We start from the raw sequence: 15,783 nt of genomic DNA, 5'->3' as shown, positions 1-15,783 counted from the left end.
ACATTAGCTTCCACGAGAGGGTCGAGTGCTTCTGTACGCGACATTAAGCTCGCTGCAAAGTGAGAAAAACTGTACAGAGGCTCACGGTCCCCAGTCACCGAATATTCGCGAGAGAAGTAACAAGATGAAAATGGAGCGAAATGGAACAAACGTGGGAGGAAGAGCCACGGCTGGAAATTGAATATCTATTCGGACTATCCACGAGTATCTTCGAACGCGGATGTGCGACCAGGACCACCGAGAAGACGTTGCAGGAATATGCGAAGGGAACCATTCTTGGTGGAATGGTAATCCTGAGGGGCATCAGTAGCAGAATGGCTACGGTCCGTTGTACGTCTCGAATGAGTATTTAGTGTGCTCCCATTTTAGAGGTGAGGGTTGCCAAGCTTCCGCGGATTAACTTAAGCGAAGGGTTTGTTCCCAGTGTTCTGCGCGATAACGTTATGAAAGGTAGCCACGGATACGGACTTTTCTGGTTTAAAGCTAAGTTTGCCCGAAACTTGCTGTTTTGTCAACAGTGGCTGGCCACACTGTTATCTCCTGCACTTGGTGAAACTGCAGTTTAGAACTATTCTATTCACTTAACCGTTTGGGTATTTTTGCGTGGCGCGGATGGAACGACCAGAAGGTGCGAAGCAAAGAGCAATTACGGCGAATATTTCGCTAATGAATTCATAAAATTTGAGTGTTGTTTAGTAATTTACTGGAAGTGCTCCGAAGTAGTCAAATTCTTTTGATTTGAATTCTTTTTATTCTTTAAACATTTCATTGAAGTTTGTGTGAGTTCTCTTGCGTTTCAACCGAGATAGAAAATATAACGTGTTAACCCATTCACTGCCAATTTTGAGACATCTAATAGTTCAATTTGATTGCAATTACTCAAGGGATAAGGTTAGCCTTTAAGTCACGAATTATTCCAAAAGAAGATCGTAAATTTTCTTTTTAAACAACATAAACTGCTGGACAAAATTAGCGGAACACCTTTTTAAATGTTCATAATTATGAGAATTTTTAACCGATTTCAGTGAAACTTCGTGAGGAGTAGTCTTCAAGTGTCTTCTGGGTGTGTGCAAGTCTTCAATTTGAATTTTGTTAGAATCGAATCGGACGATTCCACGCCGAGTTACATGGTACTAATATGGTGGTAATAATTATATATTTAAAAAGACAATTATTTAAGAGTATCTAACAATAATAGTAACTATCTATTAGATAGATTCCTATTAGATAGATTAGATTCTAAATCTGAATTCAGAATTTAGAAATTCAAAATGGCGGATACAACACAACGACACAAAATGCGAAAAATGACTGAATTAAATGAAATTAGTATACAGGGGTTCTTGAGGTCGCTGATTCCAAATCTGAACTCAAAATTTAGATATTCAAAATGGCGAATCCAATATGGCGGACCAAAATGAGAAAATTGATTCGATTTGGATGAAACTTGGTATACAGGAGTTTTTCAGGTTGCTGATTCCAAATCTGAACTAAGAATTTAATAATTTTAAATAGCGGATCCAATGTTACAGGACAAAATGCGAAAAGTGACTAGAGTCCTATGGGTCTAAATTGACCCAGTTATGAACGCAGCCCAGACCTGAATCCAATAGAACGTGGGCTGATCAAACTCCTAATAGCCAAAAAAATTGCAGTGAGTATTAACCATTGAGACACACGATTTAAAATAAATTAAACAAATAATTGTTCAAACCATAAAACAGATCATTAAAAAAAAAAAAACAAACGCCGAAACCGCCTGATATTGCTGACGATAAAATCGCGCAATTCGAGGTATATTTGCAAAAATTTAATGGAGTAATAATTCAGTTCCCGTCCCTCGGGCGGTCTAAAGCACTGTAAATATTCGAAACCCTTCGAATGCAACGTAATGCCAAACGCGTGAACGGGTTTGTTCAATAGACAATGCGCGTCGTTGTCCCCAGAAATACGATTCTACCGGCCGAGAAATATGCAGCTATGAAAATTGCGCGACAGGCGGAAATGAAGTGTCTTTGAGGCTCAATAATTTCGGTCGCGTTCACGATGAAATAGATATTCGCTGGAGATAGAACTTTGTTGTAAATTTATCGACGCCAGGGCTGATTTATGGCTTGCAATTTACGTTCAACGGTCGTCTGCGATCGAGTAGCAAGAAACATCGTTACGGTTTCCTAGCGACCGGCTCGACTCGTGGTATTGCATAAGTTTCAGCTTATGACTCCCCGTGTACACCATCGAACGCACATATCGCGTTCGTTACCACTTATCCTCCGTCAAAGTTGAATCTTGATGACAAATTCGGTCACCAGTCGGCACAAAATGATAACGAACCTTGAAACTCCAATGTAATCTTCACTTTCATCTTATGTGTATTAGATCACCTCGTAGATTCGTGCTACAGATTGTGTTTATATTTCATAAAAAAGACTACCGAAACTTTATATCGACGGTATAACAGCTTTGCCAGAAAGGTGGGAAAATATAGTAGAAAGGGAAAGTGATAACATTTTTTCGTAACACTCAAAGGTATGTAGAACAAAATTACGAATCTAGTATTAATTTAACAGTAGTAATAACTAATCATTGATTGAACGTGAGGATTTCTTGAATTTTATTTAACGAATATACATACTGGTAAGTATATCAAATATTTATAATGTAAACACAATAGTAGCTTGGCAATATTTTCAAAAGGAACTAAAGATCTTGCAACTGACATTTAATAATCATTGATAATTTTATATTATTATTTCTACCACGAATTTAAATTTGAACAATTTTAAATTGAAATGTAAATGAGGAGACCTGTTTCATAGTTCCAGTAACCACTACTTAAAATAGAAATACTTGACAGACGAGAAACGATATTCAGGAAGTATCGTAAATATTTAATAAAATTTAATCCATGAAGTAGGAGCCAGAAACGCAATTCTGTTCGGAGTCTAAGTAATAAGGTTGCAAGCAGTAAAAAATTCCAAACAAATCGTTAATTACCAATCTAAATCCAGCCGAGGATTTTAGGGAGATAACTTCTCTTTGGGCAGGATCGAGTAAAGACTACCCGTTCGCATTTTCACGGATGCTCCGCTTACAAACTGCCTCGTTAATGCGGCGATTTAATTTCGGAGCTGAATCTCCTCATGGAAGATCTATTTCCCTTCCTCAATGAGTAACACTGCTGAGTGATCGTTTCGAAAGGGTTAGTCGCCTTTAAAGGGGATGTATCGCCATTCATTCCTCACTCGGTTCATTGAAAACTACCCCTTGGAAGATATTCAATAAATAAATCCTTCAATTTCTCTGTACAGTACGATAATTACATTCACACCTGTTGCTTCAACTGTTCTAGTGATAAATATTTCCAAGATTTATCAAAAATGATTTTGATATAAAATTTTTACTACCCTTTGCTCTCTGCAAATATTACATTTATTATCTTTCCACACTGCTGTAGAGGTTTCCAATAATTTCCTCAACAATCATTACGTATTAACATATTATATTTCTACTTATGTTTCTAATTCTGTGATTATATGTATATTCGCAGATTTAATTTTGTATTTATAACAATGAGCACTTGAGAATAGAAAGCTAATGGAAACTTTGGTTTTCATTTCCTGCAATTTTAACTGATTACGTATTTCAATCATTCTCTGCTAGATGATGATATTATATTCGGTAACAACAAAGAAATTGAAATACGATTTAGTAGATCTAGTACACGTAAAGCAACTCCCTCCTTAATGCGATTTTCTAGGCAGCATTATTGCTGCGAGAAAAAGTAGCGTTCTCGGCCAGCTTTGACGTTCAACGTCTTTTCAGCAGGGGAGACCGTTTCCCTTTAATGTATACCGTCCATTCGATGAACGATAAAATGTTACAATCCTTATACTTCCCGGAAACTTTCGAGGCGCGTAACTTTTATCCTCGAGCCGCATCAAGGATGAAAATCAGTCTCGTGATGCGAATTTCCTTCGAAAGCCAGAGGAGTTATTAACGAGTTGAAATTCAAAAGAAACTCCTAGTACATAGCTTCAACCTTTGTATCTGTTAAACTCCATACCATCAAGAAAGAATCATACATCTTTTGTTAAAAAATGGAATACTTTTTTCTGTTTAGGTAAATTAAGTATTTTGTTTCCTCTTTTTTTTTTTTATTTAAGGTCACCTCGAGTCATTCAGGGTTATTGGTAACCACGTTAATTGTTACAATGTAATTACAACGCATTACATTAGATTAATATATTTACTAATTTGTGGAATTCGTCTTTGTCGTTAAAACTTGCGTGTATAGTACATAACAAAAATTTTAACTTTATTCGATTCTGTTGCATTTCTTAACATTCTTCAGCTACGTGTTTCACTTTAAAAAATTTATTACAAGAGAGCATGATGGTAGTTGCGATTTAGTCATTACGAAGCAGTGCGTCAGTTGTCGATTCTTAATTTCCTGAGTATCGTTTTTTTTTTTTAAATTCTTCTTCTCAAGTAAATGGAATTGACGAAAATAAATGGACACTATTTTTGTGACACAACCGAATGGAAAAAGTCGAGGGCCGAGGACACTTGGCGTTTATCAGATTTGGAACTCGTGCCTTATCGACGCCCGTGACGTTTTCGTGTCGAGACTTTCGCTCCAGATGCTTCAAGGCGTTAAATACGTTTCCCTCCCCGTGCGAAGCGGCGGCGGTGGTGAAGGGGGCCCAGGGAAACCGGTTTCCTTGTATATAGGTTATCTGGAGAGAGGGAAGAGGGTGTTCTTGGCGGAAGAAGATGCAATACAGGGAGAGCTCGTGCAACGAAAGAGCGATGCAATTTTTTTCGGTAGTTTTTGGCACGCTTTCGGTTGGTATGTGGGTCAACCTGCTTCGAATACCGTGAACTTTTCTCGTTGGATGCGAAATGCTAATTTCTAGATAGGTAGTGATTGCCGAATTCAGTTCCTGATAATTAGGTTCAAATTCATTTTTAGTATTTGATGTATCTTAAATGTTACGAATAAACTGTGGATTTTATGCTGAACTTAATTGAAAGTATATGGACCTATGTAAAACCAAATAATAATATTATTATATTTATTTTTATTATAGTAAATTCTGCATTCAATGTGTATAGTTTTCGTATGTTTTTCGTAATTATGTACAGCCAAGGTACAAGGTACGATGATGACAGAATGCTCAATTTGTATTAGTTACCTTTCTTCGACGTCCTGAATGAATCGTCTTTGGGCACGTATTGTATATCGTAGACCAACGTCGTGTTCGTCAGGAGAGTTTTGTCCTTGTTGATTTTGTAAATGGCGTATTTGAACGCCAGCTCTGACGGACTGTCCTTTTGATCCTCCGTGAAGATCGCACCTGGAAACCATAGAAAAAGGAATTGTTTGAAATTAGATTCTGAAACACAATTATTCTATACAATTTAAATTCTAATGAACATAAATATAGCATAGAAGAGGTACAAGTACAATAGTTTAATATTCGATGACTGTAGGTACCAGTAACGTTATCAACACCCAGAATTTGATTGCAGGTATGTGATATTTATTGCCTTAAGAAATTAATAATTTGTCATTTTGAAGAGTCTGAATATTCTCGAAGAACAAATACATCTTCTACAGTAATACAAAGAAAAGTCACTAGGTTGATCATTTTCTTTGTCTTCATCTTTGATAATTAATAATGGACGGTATTGAGTCCTCCGCGGTGGGATCACTATGAATTGGCCTCAATTAAATCGCAGTAATAGCAGTTATCAATATCTTCCTATTGAAAAAGATTGCTTGCGAGAAAGATTTCTGTTCCATTCTTGTAATCAGGTTGAAATCAAGTTTCCTTCATCGAAAATACCGCTCTTGTTGGATCGTAACCGACGCATATGTCGTTACCCTAGCGAGCGCTTTGTTCACACGTTTTTAATTACGGCGTACTGATTAGACAGCTGCCAACTTGAACGAGCGTAATTGCAGACGTAACCCTCTTACGAGTTAATTGTCTCGTGGGAGCATATCCAGAAAAAACGTCGTGAAACGAGCATGAATGGAGACACGATCTCGTCGAGTAATTTGTTCAATGCGACCCTCGAAGTCACGGAACGACTATCATTCTTCGTTGGAATATACAGATGGCTGTACGAGGATTAATCTCACAGGAGTCGTATACAAAGATTTTGAAAGGAAAATCTTTCTGAAATGTATCAGATACTAAGTTATATGTAAATGATAACAATATAAATAAGTTTGTTCGAACAGATTATTGACACAAACGGCACAGTTCATTAATTTGATTTGAAAAGTTGTTCTATAGTAAACGGACATATTCTTACTAAAACATTATCCACGCAATTTCCGAAACTTGGAAATCAATCATCAAGTTTACCTTGATTATTTTCATTATATCGAGTCCATTATCCCTTCTCATTAAGCTAAAACAAATTATGAATCTTGAAGCAGGAAGAAGGAACTAAATAGCTTTGGAATTGATGTCGACAAGGAGAAAGACGAGAAAAGAAGATTGAACTTCTCGCGAAGTTATCCATTCTTGCTCATAATTTTATACTTCAGGCAGCTCTATTCAACTTCTAACTTTCGCAGCTCTGAGAACCAATTTTACTACAGCAGATTCGTTGTATTTAACCATACATATTCCTGTGTCAGTTATTCTAATCATTCTCATCTTAAAAATAATGTAATAAACAATATTTGTCAAATAAAAACGTAAATATGAATGTGTAACTCCTAAGGCTATAGAATATTCAATGAAATGTATGAGGAATGTAACAAAATTATTAATACAATATATCTATATCTAAACATTAAATATAGACAAGATATTGAGATAAATGTATTTAAATATTCATCACTGAGAAAATCAGTGTATTTCCAGGAATCTATTCTCTCAGATCTGTGAATACTCTTGTACTCGAAGAGTACGCTCGCGAGGATACGTTTCTCCCCTTGTTCTCTCTCTTGTTTTAAAATTCCCTGCGTAGGGTGTGTTAGCGAGTTTATTAAAGGCAATCCATCTTCGAGCGGGCAATCTCGATGGTTGGATGCTTTAATCTTTCTCCACTCTGCCTCATCGCGCTTCATGAAGTATCATCGTTCCACCAGTTTCCGTAAACTCAAACGAAACTACGTTCGATTCGTCACTAACCTTTCATCTCCTCCCTGACTGATGATACTCGCGCGACAGACATTTCACGCCACATACTGTCTCGAGGAAATATTAATTCACATGATAAAATTATCCGTTGAAATTGTCTGAATTTATCCACGTCATGACTGGAACTTCCCTTCCGAAGCGAACTTCTTTGGGCATCGCGAATCAATCTTCGTCACTCCTCCAAAAAGACGTCTACGATAATTAGGCTAACCTGAATTAATTGTTTTCAAACGACCCTCGAACTAGGGTACAGCCTCTTTTACTTAATGATCAGCGTAGAAATGACTAATACACGCCCTGCGGGTTTTTCGTCAAATTACAAAATGTCTAAGAGTTTGCTGAATAAAAGCAGAAGCTGATTGCTCCTCACAAGGCAACGTGAACTTTGGCTAACTTCCAACGACACTAATTACCCTTTTTCAATTTGTCGAAAATTACTCTTTAGAGGAGTTTCACTTGAAGTGAACAATAAATTGAAATGATGTTGATCGATTACGTAAATCAATATTGGCATATCGATAACGCGTTGAATCAGTAGAAAGCTGAATTATTTATTTACAGTTCCCAATTTTAAAATTAACTCACTTCTTCGTTTAAAAAGGAAGCAGTGAATATTTCTTGGGTTTAATTTTGCAAAGTAATGATGTAGTAAATGACTTCTTGTAGAGTGCATGTGAAGTGTCCGAGTAATGCAGTTTCGTTTCACTTGCTCGGTGTGAAGCAAACCTGAGGTTGATCCCTCAAGGGGAGCATCAGTAGAAAGCTGGAGAAAAAGCCTGTTACTTAAAGGGTCCCGCCCGCGTACTTTCCGAATCGCTTCAAAGGTGAGACGTTTCCTCGGAGTCACGTATCAGAACTCTTGTTGAAATTGAATGTCGTTCTCCCAGAGCGAGAAAAATATTATGATTACTCTTTGACACCGTCTAGCCAGTGGAAATCGAGAGGAATAAGTTTCACTGAATAATGAATCTACTCGAGGAGTTTCTAAGATTTTTCATTTCTTCACAGTCTTTCTTACCGTTTCTTTTATTGACAAGATTAATGAATACCTTTATTAAAGGTATCGTGTTTCCTTATTTCTGAGTGAAGAGCAAGGTACGAAAAGGAGAATAATTTTAATCCAATGTTTTACCAAGGTATAAGGTAAAATTAATGTTACAAAGTAATTTAATTAAATAAAGTGGCATACTTATTTTTAGGAATGATATGTTCGTTTATTGTAAAATTATATGCCACAACGAATTCGTCAATATAACTTCAAAATAAGTGTTATGAATTCAAATTCAGTAGAGTTAATGAAGGAATATTTTGGCCAAACTTTCTGCAGTAGAATTACATTATTTTGCTTTTTTTTTAAATTATATATTGCAAAGAATTTGGTACATACTTTCTATGCTCTTTGAGACTACTTCCTAGTTTTCTTTACGATTAGTAGATGCAAACACATTTATAAACATAGCAGTTAAGCATGTCTAACTTATATACTACATTAAGGGATTACAATTTAAACCGAATGAAACTCCGTACACTTTCCTGAAGAAATCGCTCCGACCAGATGTTAGATAAAACTAGAATGCGCCTAAGCGTTCGTTTTCCGTTTTCCAATCGCGCCAATACTGTTTCAACTATCCAAGGGTCGAACGGAACAAATACTGATCTTTTTATTTCGCGAATTTCTTGATTCAAAATCTGGAATCACCCATAAAAGTTGATTTCTGAAACAGGTTCTCTTCCAGAAAGGAAATTTCCATATCCACAAACTGGGATTTTATAGGTTTCATTCACAGATACAGGAGAAACCCAACACGGAATAAGAAAGTCGATACCGCACAGATGTTTGCCGTGATATTTTTCAAATTCGTGAATTTCAAGATGAAATATAGTTTAAGAAGGATATCTGTTACTCAGAAGCGCTTGCAATCTACTAAAATTTCTGAGATCACGAGTCTTCCTTGTGTCAGATTTCTTTAACCTCCTTTTCAAGATGCGATTTTCTCGAAAGTGGATATGTAAAGGACATTCGTATCGCGAATTCAGCTTTTGTAAAGTTTGTACAAATAAGACCAGACAAATTCAATCCGCTGCAGAGTGGAATCTTTATATAAAATTATTCGAAATGTTCTGCAGTATGAACACGTTTCTTGTGCAAGCGGTCTACTTATGCGAGAAGAATATATGTACATTAAAAGAATACTAGATCCTTCCTGCTCTCCAAATTAACATTCGTCCATTGTACTGTATGATACGCCAATACGGTTTGTTTAAATAACAATGGCGATTTAAATGGTACCCGCGTACTATTGATCGATAATATCGCTTATAATATTTCTCGCGTTCGTTCATCAAATTGAAAAAAAATAATTATAGTTAGGCAAATGAAAGGCTGCGTCCCGCATGCGGGCGTATAATAGTTGATTTTCGACGATACAAAATGCATTATCGCTCGATTAATTATCTGTAACCACTGAGTGGAACGAGAGATTTTGCCTTTTGGGCTTATCGTACGTCGAGGTTTAGCTTGTTACGAATAATAATTATTTGGACGTTTGTTTCGAGCAGAAACCTCATTTACTGTCTATAGCGATTAATAATTGGATAGGCATTAAAATTAATCGAGGACTGTGAAAAGGGGCTAAAAGCTCAAATATGTCGACGAGACGAATGACAGGTGAACAATCATGGAGCTTATATTTGCTAAAGAAGTATTACAATATCAAACACTCAATGTCTACATTAGCTGCTCTTTTACATTATTGTCTGTATGTTATGTATAATATTATATGTATTCTGTATGAAGTGGATTGTGAACGAATGAAATAATACGTATCAGTGAAATAAATCTTATTATAGGGTATCCAATCGTGTAATAAATTAACCTACTGTGGAATTAAGAGCAATTTGACAAGGTAAAAAAATTCAAATCAGAGTAAATCATAAAGGTAGAATATTAGAGACAGCAATGATTTTATTTGCAATTTTATAAGCGAATTGTTCAATCGTATCTATACCCACTCAAGCTGAAATATAATTTCCTTCTACAATTCAGGAACTAATATCTCATTCAACGAGTAACTGGATCTAGCTGATAAGTTTATTCGCTCTTCTCGAAACTTTTATCTGGACAAGAATTTTCCTTGGAGAGAACCTAATTAAAAAGTAAATAAAGTCGTAGCGTTTAAGAGGGACAAAGTCTTCATAAACCGGTGTATTATTTGCGTTACTTCAACTTTTATTCCACTCATCCACCCAAACCTTTCCGAGAGTCCTGGAAATATTGAATTTCCTGTCCCTCTTTTTAAATGTCGTCTTCCGCGCTGTATCGGCCAGCGACCTTCGAAGTTTCATACATCAACTCGTCGTTTAATTGATGAAATTGCTCTTTCAGAGAATCACACGCCGCGATGAGAACCAGCGGAACATTAAGTGCCAATCCCATTTCGGGAGGGGATTCGTCGAGAGCGCCACTTCCGCCTTCCGAGGAGTTTTACAGCCAGCAGCTTTTAATTAATCGTCAGCGAGACGGAGCTTCTTGCTCTCGTTTTACCTCGCCATTACGGTCTGAAACGCGTTTGAATAATTAATGGCTTCTTCCGCGTGATGCGTCTTCACTGGGTACGAGTATAAATTCCCACCACATGTGCGGTTAGGAAGATTGAACCATGAAATTTCACTGCAACGGATGACACAATATCGGGCAACGAGCACGAAACTAATGAAGCTTCAACTTCGAAAGAAAATTCTTGCTCGTTGATTTTTCACGGTGACTGCTACTCGGTAGCACGGAAGAAAAATTGCTGTTCTTGAAAAATTATGTGGTCGTGTTTTTCTTGATTTTATTTGAAACTTGCTGGATCAACTAAAAGAATTTTTTCTAAAAAAATTCATATTTTTACAGATTTTTATGTTGAATACACTTGGCGTATTTATTTTTCAACGTGTCTCATGGTTCGATTTTCTAAGTTTGAGCGCTCAAATTGTAGATAAGTATATCTTTATATTTCTCACGAAATATATTAGAAAAAGTTAAAAAAGAAAAATGAACTATGCCCATAATAATTCAATAAAATATATTAGAAACAAAAATACAGATACACTATCTTTATATTTCTAACAAAATATATTAGAGAAAAGAATCCTCAAAGATCAGTTGGAAGAATATCTAGTCTCGCGAATCAACAGGTTAGGTTCATCCTTCGCTTCCTAATCAGTTCTCTCAACTTACGCAACACAATACAATGCTAAATCACGAAAGAAGTAGTACCCATCATAATGAGAAAACAAAAATAAAGCAATACCAGCCAGCGAAAAAGAAATATAAAAAATCCATTACTTAGGCAGACTGACACTCTTGCAAATAATTACCAGTGATCGTTTTTCGATATTTTGTCGAAAGTCTACACGACGAAATGCGTGAACGCGTCCTACCTAATTCATTTGCGAACTCAAAATGCTCCACTGGAGAACAATGCAAAGGGCGACGGTGTGTCACGATTCGTAAGGAAGCGAAGCGAGATCACTCTATTATCTATCATTGACGGTATTCAGTCATCCAGACCAGTAAACTTCGCAGACTCTAGCACCTTGTTTGTGCCACTCTAGGGTGACTTCGCCCTCTACGTCACTTCCGGTGAAAAGCGATCTCTAATCGAGACTCGGAAACTGGTTGAAGGCCTACTCGACCGCCTAATACGATCACTGGTAACTTGATTAAATTCGTTGCTCCGACGCAAACGCACCACGTACTATAAAATAGCCCTTGTTGCTCTCTATGAGGAGCAATTTACTAAACAATTTGGGAATAGACTAACTGCAAAATACCGTTAGCTAAGAGTGACCACCAGGAACCACTCAGAGTTCTCCATTTAACAATTTGTCGACTCGCCCTGCACAGAGCTTGATGACTTCTCTTGAAGAACATTTTACGAAATAATGCTCTCTGGCTAAAATTTTGTATTATATTTGAATTTTTACGTTTATTAATTTTGCAATAATATCTTTTCAAATAGAAATAATTCCGATAAATCAAAACTCCAAAGGAAGTATGAACTTCATTTCTTTTAAAGAGCAGTTTGTTGAATAACATAAGGTCCTAATTGAAAGGACCCTTAAATAGAAATAACTATCACCGATCACTGTGTGACAGGAAGCTCTCCACTTATTAATGTCTTTAGAAATCGAAAAGAATTATTTTCCTTTCTCGACATAGTGTAAATGTTTTAGTTTCCTTATGAAAACATACTCACTCTCTGAGAAAGGATGTCGAGCATCGTTCCATAGCTAGGGATCGAGGCTTTCAAAGACTAATGAAAATGATATAAAAAGAATTCTCCCAACGGGAGAAGAAAACTTCTATGGGCCTAGCGAGGAAGCGTATTTTGTTTTAAACCGGATTAAGAAGTTCCGTAATTATCCAACAAGTCTACGCTCAGACGTCTTAAACGCGGTGCTCTTTTTCCGTGGATCTGGGTTAAAAACCTTCCCGGTTGAAACAATCGTTTAGTACCCGTCGGACTTTCAAACAGGATGAAAACGTCGGCCATTGTGTATTCATCCGCGCGAAGCCAGAAGTCGAAGGAAAACCTCCCATCGAACTTCTTTCTTTTATCTTAAAGAGGATGGTTTTCGACGAACATTTTATTATTGGGTGGCTGAAATACGTATTCAACATTTCTAACTTTGGGAGTGAAATCGTCTCTTCAATTACAAAATTTTTAAAATAAATTGTAATTAAATTGTAATCATTGACGTGGTCACTAATAATCTCGTAGTTGATGTGACCTTAAATAAAGTAATTAAAGAACAAAATAAGTATAATACATTCGTTTTTCAAGATTCCTCCATTTCGGACTACGATACAATCATCAGCGTGTAAAGTATTTAACAATTTCCGATGGATCTTTGAATTTTTAATTAAACGCAGCCTTCGCAAGATCCCTCTTCCACTGAGTTGAATGCGCCTCGTCGAAGCGGAAGAAGAAAAAAAGGAAGAGCGGAAAGAAGTTTTCGTTATAATAAAGCTTCTTACTCTTCGTATTATTTAAATTTCCCTGGAGCCAGAGCCTCGACCGCTCGCAGTCACTTCTAACCCTGATTCCTCGATGATATCGTGCCGCGAGACAAGGGGGAGACCTTTCGAATCGTTTTCAATAAGAATCGAGGAATCCATTCTTCCAGAAGAGGAATGAACGTAGAAGCATTCTTTCGTGGCAAAGGACCTGCGGGTATCATAAACGCTTCGCAACGGGTCATTGAATTTGTATTAAATTCATCGCGACGACGACGTCCCCCTTCACGAAGAACATCGCGTCTAAGAGAGGAAGGAATCAACTCTTAATCGGTACTCTTTGCTGCCTTTGATCTTTGCTACTTTGCCATTTCAAACAATCGCGAGTCGGAAGAGTGTCTTCAAAAGTATGTACAGAATTCCAGAGGGATGCTCCAAGAATTAATATCATTCAAAGGGAAGGAGGTGAACTGGGAAAAGTAATGATTTACTCTTTTATAGATATAATATTTAGTACTTAGAATGACTTATTTGTCTTCTTTGGGCACAAATTTGAAGTTTAAAGTATTAGGTGTTGTAAAAATCTCATGGACAGCATGAAGAAAGCAGCGAAAATAACTAGAAAGTGTCTAGCCTCTTAGGTTTCCAGGAATTTTATTAAGTATTTTAGTTGCAAATTACAAAATTAAAAAAAAATAAATGTGTACACATTTTCGCAATAATGAACTCGACACAATTGATATTGTTTATCAATAGAACTGTAAATATTAAATTCTGAATGATTTGTGTGTAATTCTTGACCATGAAACTAAGCAACCACTGACTAACACTGACTGCGGGACGATATTTGTTGAAAATACTAAAAGTAGTAGTCGTGTGAATTTAAAAAAAAATATCAGCTTACAGAGGATGATAAGGAATAATGTCCAGCAACTCACATGTTTAGATGGACTGCCTTAATCACATCAATCATTTGCAGACCTGTACCTTTGAGCTTGTTCCTCTCCAGAGCGTAAAAGTCGATTTCCATACAGTATCGCGACGTGAACGACCTTTACCACCGTCCTCGATTCTCATCGTGGAATTTCTTTCTTCCAGGAGAAGAATGAACACGGAAGCGTCCGTTTCCCCTGGCGAGGAATGCGGTATTGTCATAAACGCTCCGTGACGAGGAATTGAATTTGTATTAAATTCGTCGCGAAGACGACGACGACCACCTCGACGAAGAATGTCTCCGGGGACGAAAGACTCACCCTTAATCGCTGTCTGGCAGCCTTTCGCGATCTTGATCACGCCATTAGCGTCTCGAGGAAGATTCCCGCGTGCAAAAGATCCCATTCGCCGGCTCGTCTGTACTTTCGAGCATTTATACAGCTACAAACAACGGTTTCCAGCAAAATGATGGCCAGACGCGAAAGGATACGCGACTCGCGTTGCAGCTTTGACAAAGCGTGGGTGGAGCACAATATCGTTTCATACGGTGGCTACGAAATTGCTTTTATCAGTGGCTGCGAAATATCGGACGCTCTTCCTGGAGTTATTGAATCCAGCGTTGTCTCCCACGATCTCACTCGCCTTGGAAACCACGAGACGGATGGGAAACTCGTGTTTCGAATATAGCGCAGGGATGGGAGTTTCTTTTGACTATAAACGTCGATTCCCTGTTTGTTCGCAACGATACCAAAGGAGATCGAAATTGCTCGGCCTCGTATTTTCAATTTTAACCTTTTAGTATGTGAACATCGTATTGCTAGAGGAGGTGTGCGAGATTGTTTGAAAATCACGAAGAAAAGAGGAGTAAGATATCGTTATTTAATAAAAAGTGGAGCCTTTTGTCATATTGTTACATGGCCACCTTCAGGAATTGCTTTTTAAAGCTTTCAGACCTGGCATACACAATTAAGGACACAAAGGGTCTAGCAGGATAAGGATAGGCAATCGGCCACCACCCCAATTTTCATTGCTATTATGTGCCGTGCAATGCTTTTAACCTAAAACATCATTCCACAAAGTATCAGACCGTTACTCCCTCCATTTAAATGTAATATGAGGGTAAACACTCAAATTTTTTATTTCTTTTTCTCGGTTACTATTTCAGATATTTAAATTATGCAAAAACGAAAATATTCATACTGATAAACTGCATCTCATATATTTTTTTCAGAGTATTTTTTTAATTATTAAGGGTAGAAAATAAATAATTTATTTTTTGCGGGTGGTAATTGCAAACAACCCTGTGAGTGACACCTACCAAAAAAATCAGGAATGGTGATCGGTTATTTAGCTGACACATGTTAAATTTTTGAGAATGGTCGGAGTCCTGGAACATGGTTAAATAATTAAAAAGAAGCCAAAATCCCATGCGTTACGCTCCGTGGAATAGGCTGAAGGAGAATGAGACAATGTATATCAGACACACTACGCGTATCGTTAATTTTAGTTCAAGATAACCCTAAAAATTAAATGACATTAATATGAGAAAAAAAAATAATTCGGATCTGAAAAGGTTAAGTAAGAGTTGCGTGTAGTGAAGTCAGAATATGATGAACTTTATCCGAAGCAGGCTCTAGGTTTATCAAAGAGTCATCAAACTCCATAGAGCCAAGTGTGTAT

General features: G+C 37.1%; 1 protein-coding gene across 4 annotated transcripts in view; it reads right to left on the bottom strand.

Moving 5' to 3' along the window:
* Positions 1 to 15,783, bottom strand: part of LOC128889260 (glutamate receptor ionotropic, kainate 2) — a 213,903-nt gene that overhangs the window by 93,842 nt on the left and 104,278 nt on the right. For all 4 annotated transcript variants that reach the window (XM_054146709.1, XM_054146710.1, XM_054146711.1 and 1 more), the window contains exon 3: positions 5,199 to 5,360. In XM_054146709.1, coding sequence (XP_054002684.1) covers positions 5,199 to 5,360 — 162 coding nt within the window. The remainder of the gene's footprint in view (positions 1 to 5,198; positions 5,361 to 15,783) is intronic.

This window comes from Hylaeus anthracinus, unplaced genomic scaffold (genome assembly GCF_026225885.1).
Source record: "Hylaeus anthracinus isolate JK02 unplaced genomic scaffold, UHH_iyHylAnth1.0_haploid 11997, whole genome shotgun sequence".
NCBI lineage: Eukaryota > Metazoa > Arthropoda > Insecta > Hymenoptera > Colletidae > Hylaeus > Hylaeus anthracinus.
This window is presented reverse-complemented; position numbering and strand designations above follow the sequence as displayed.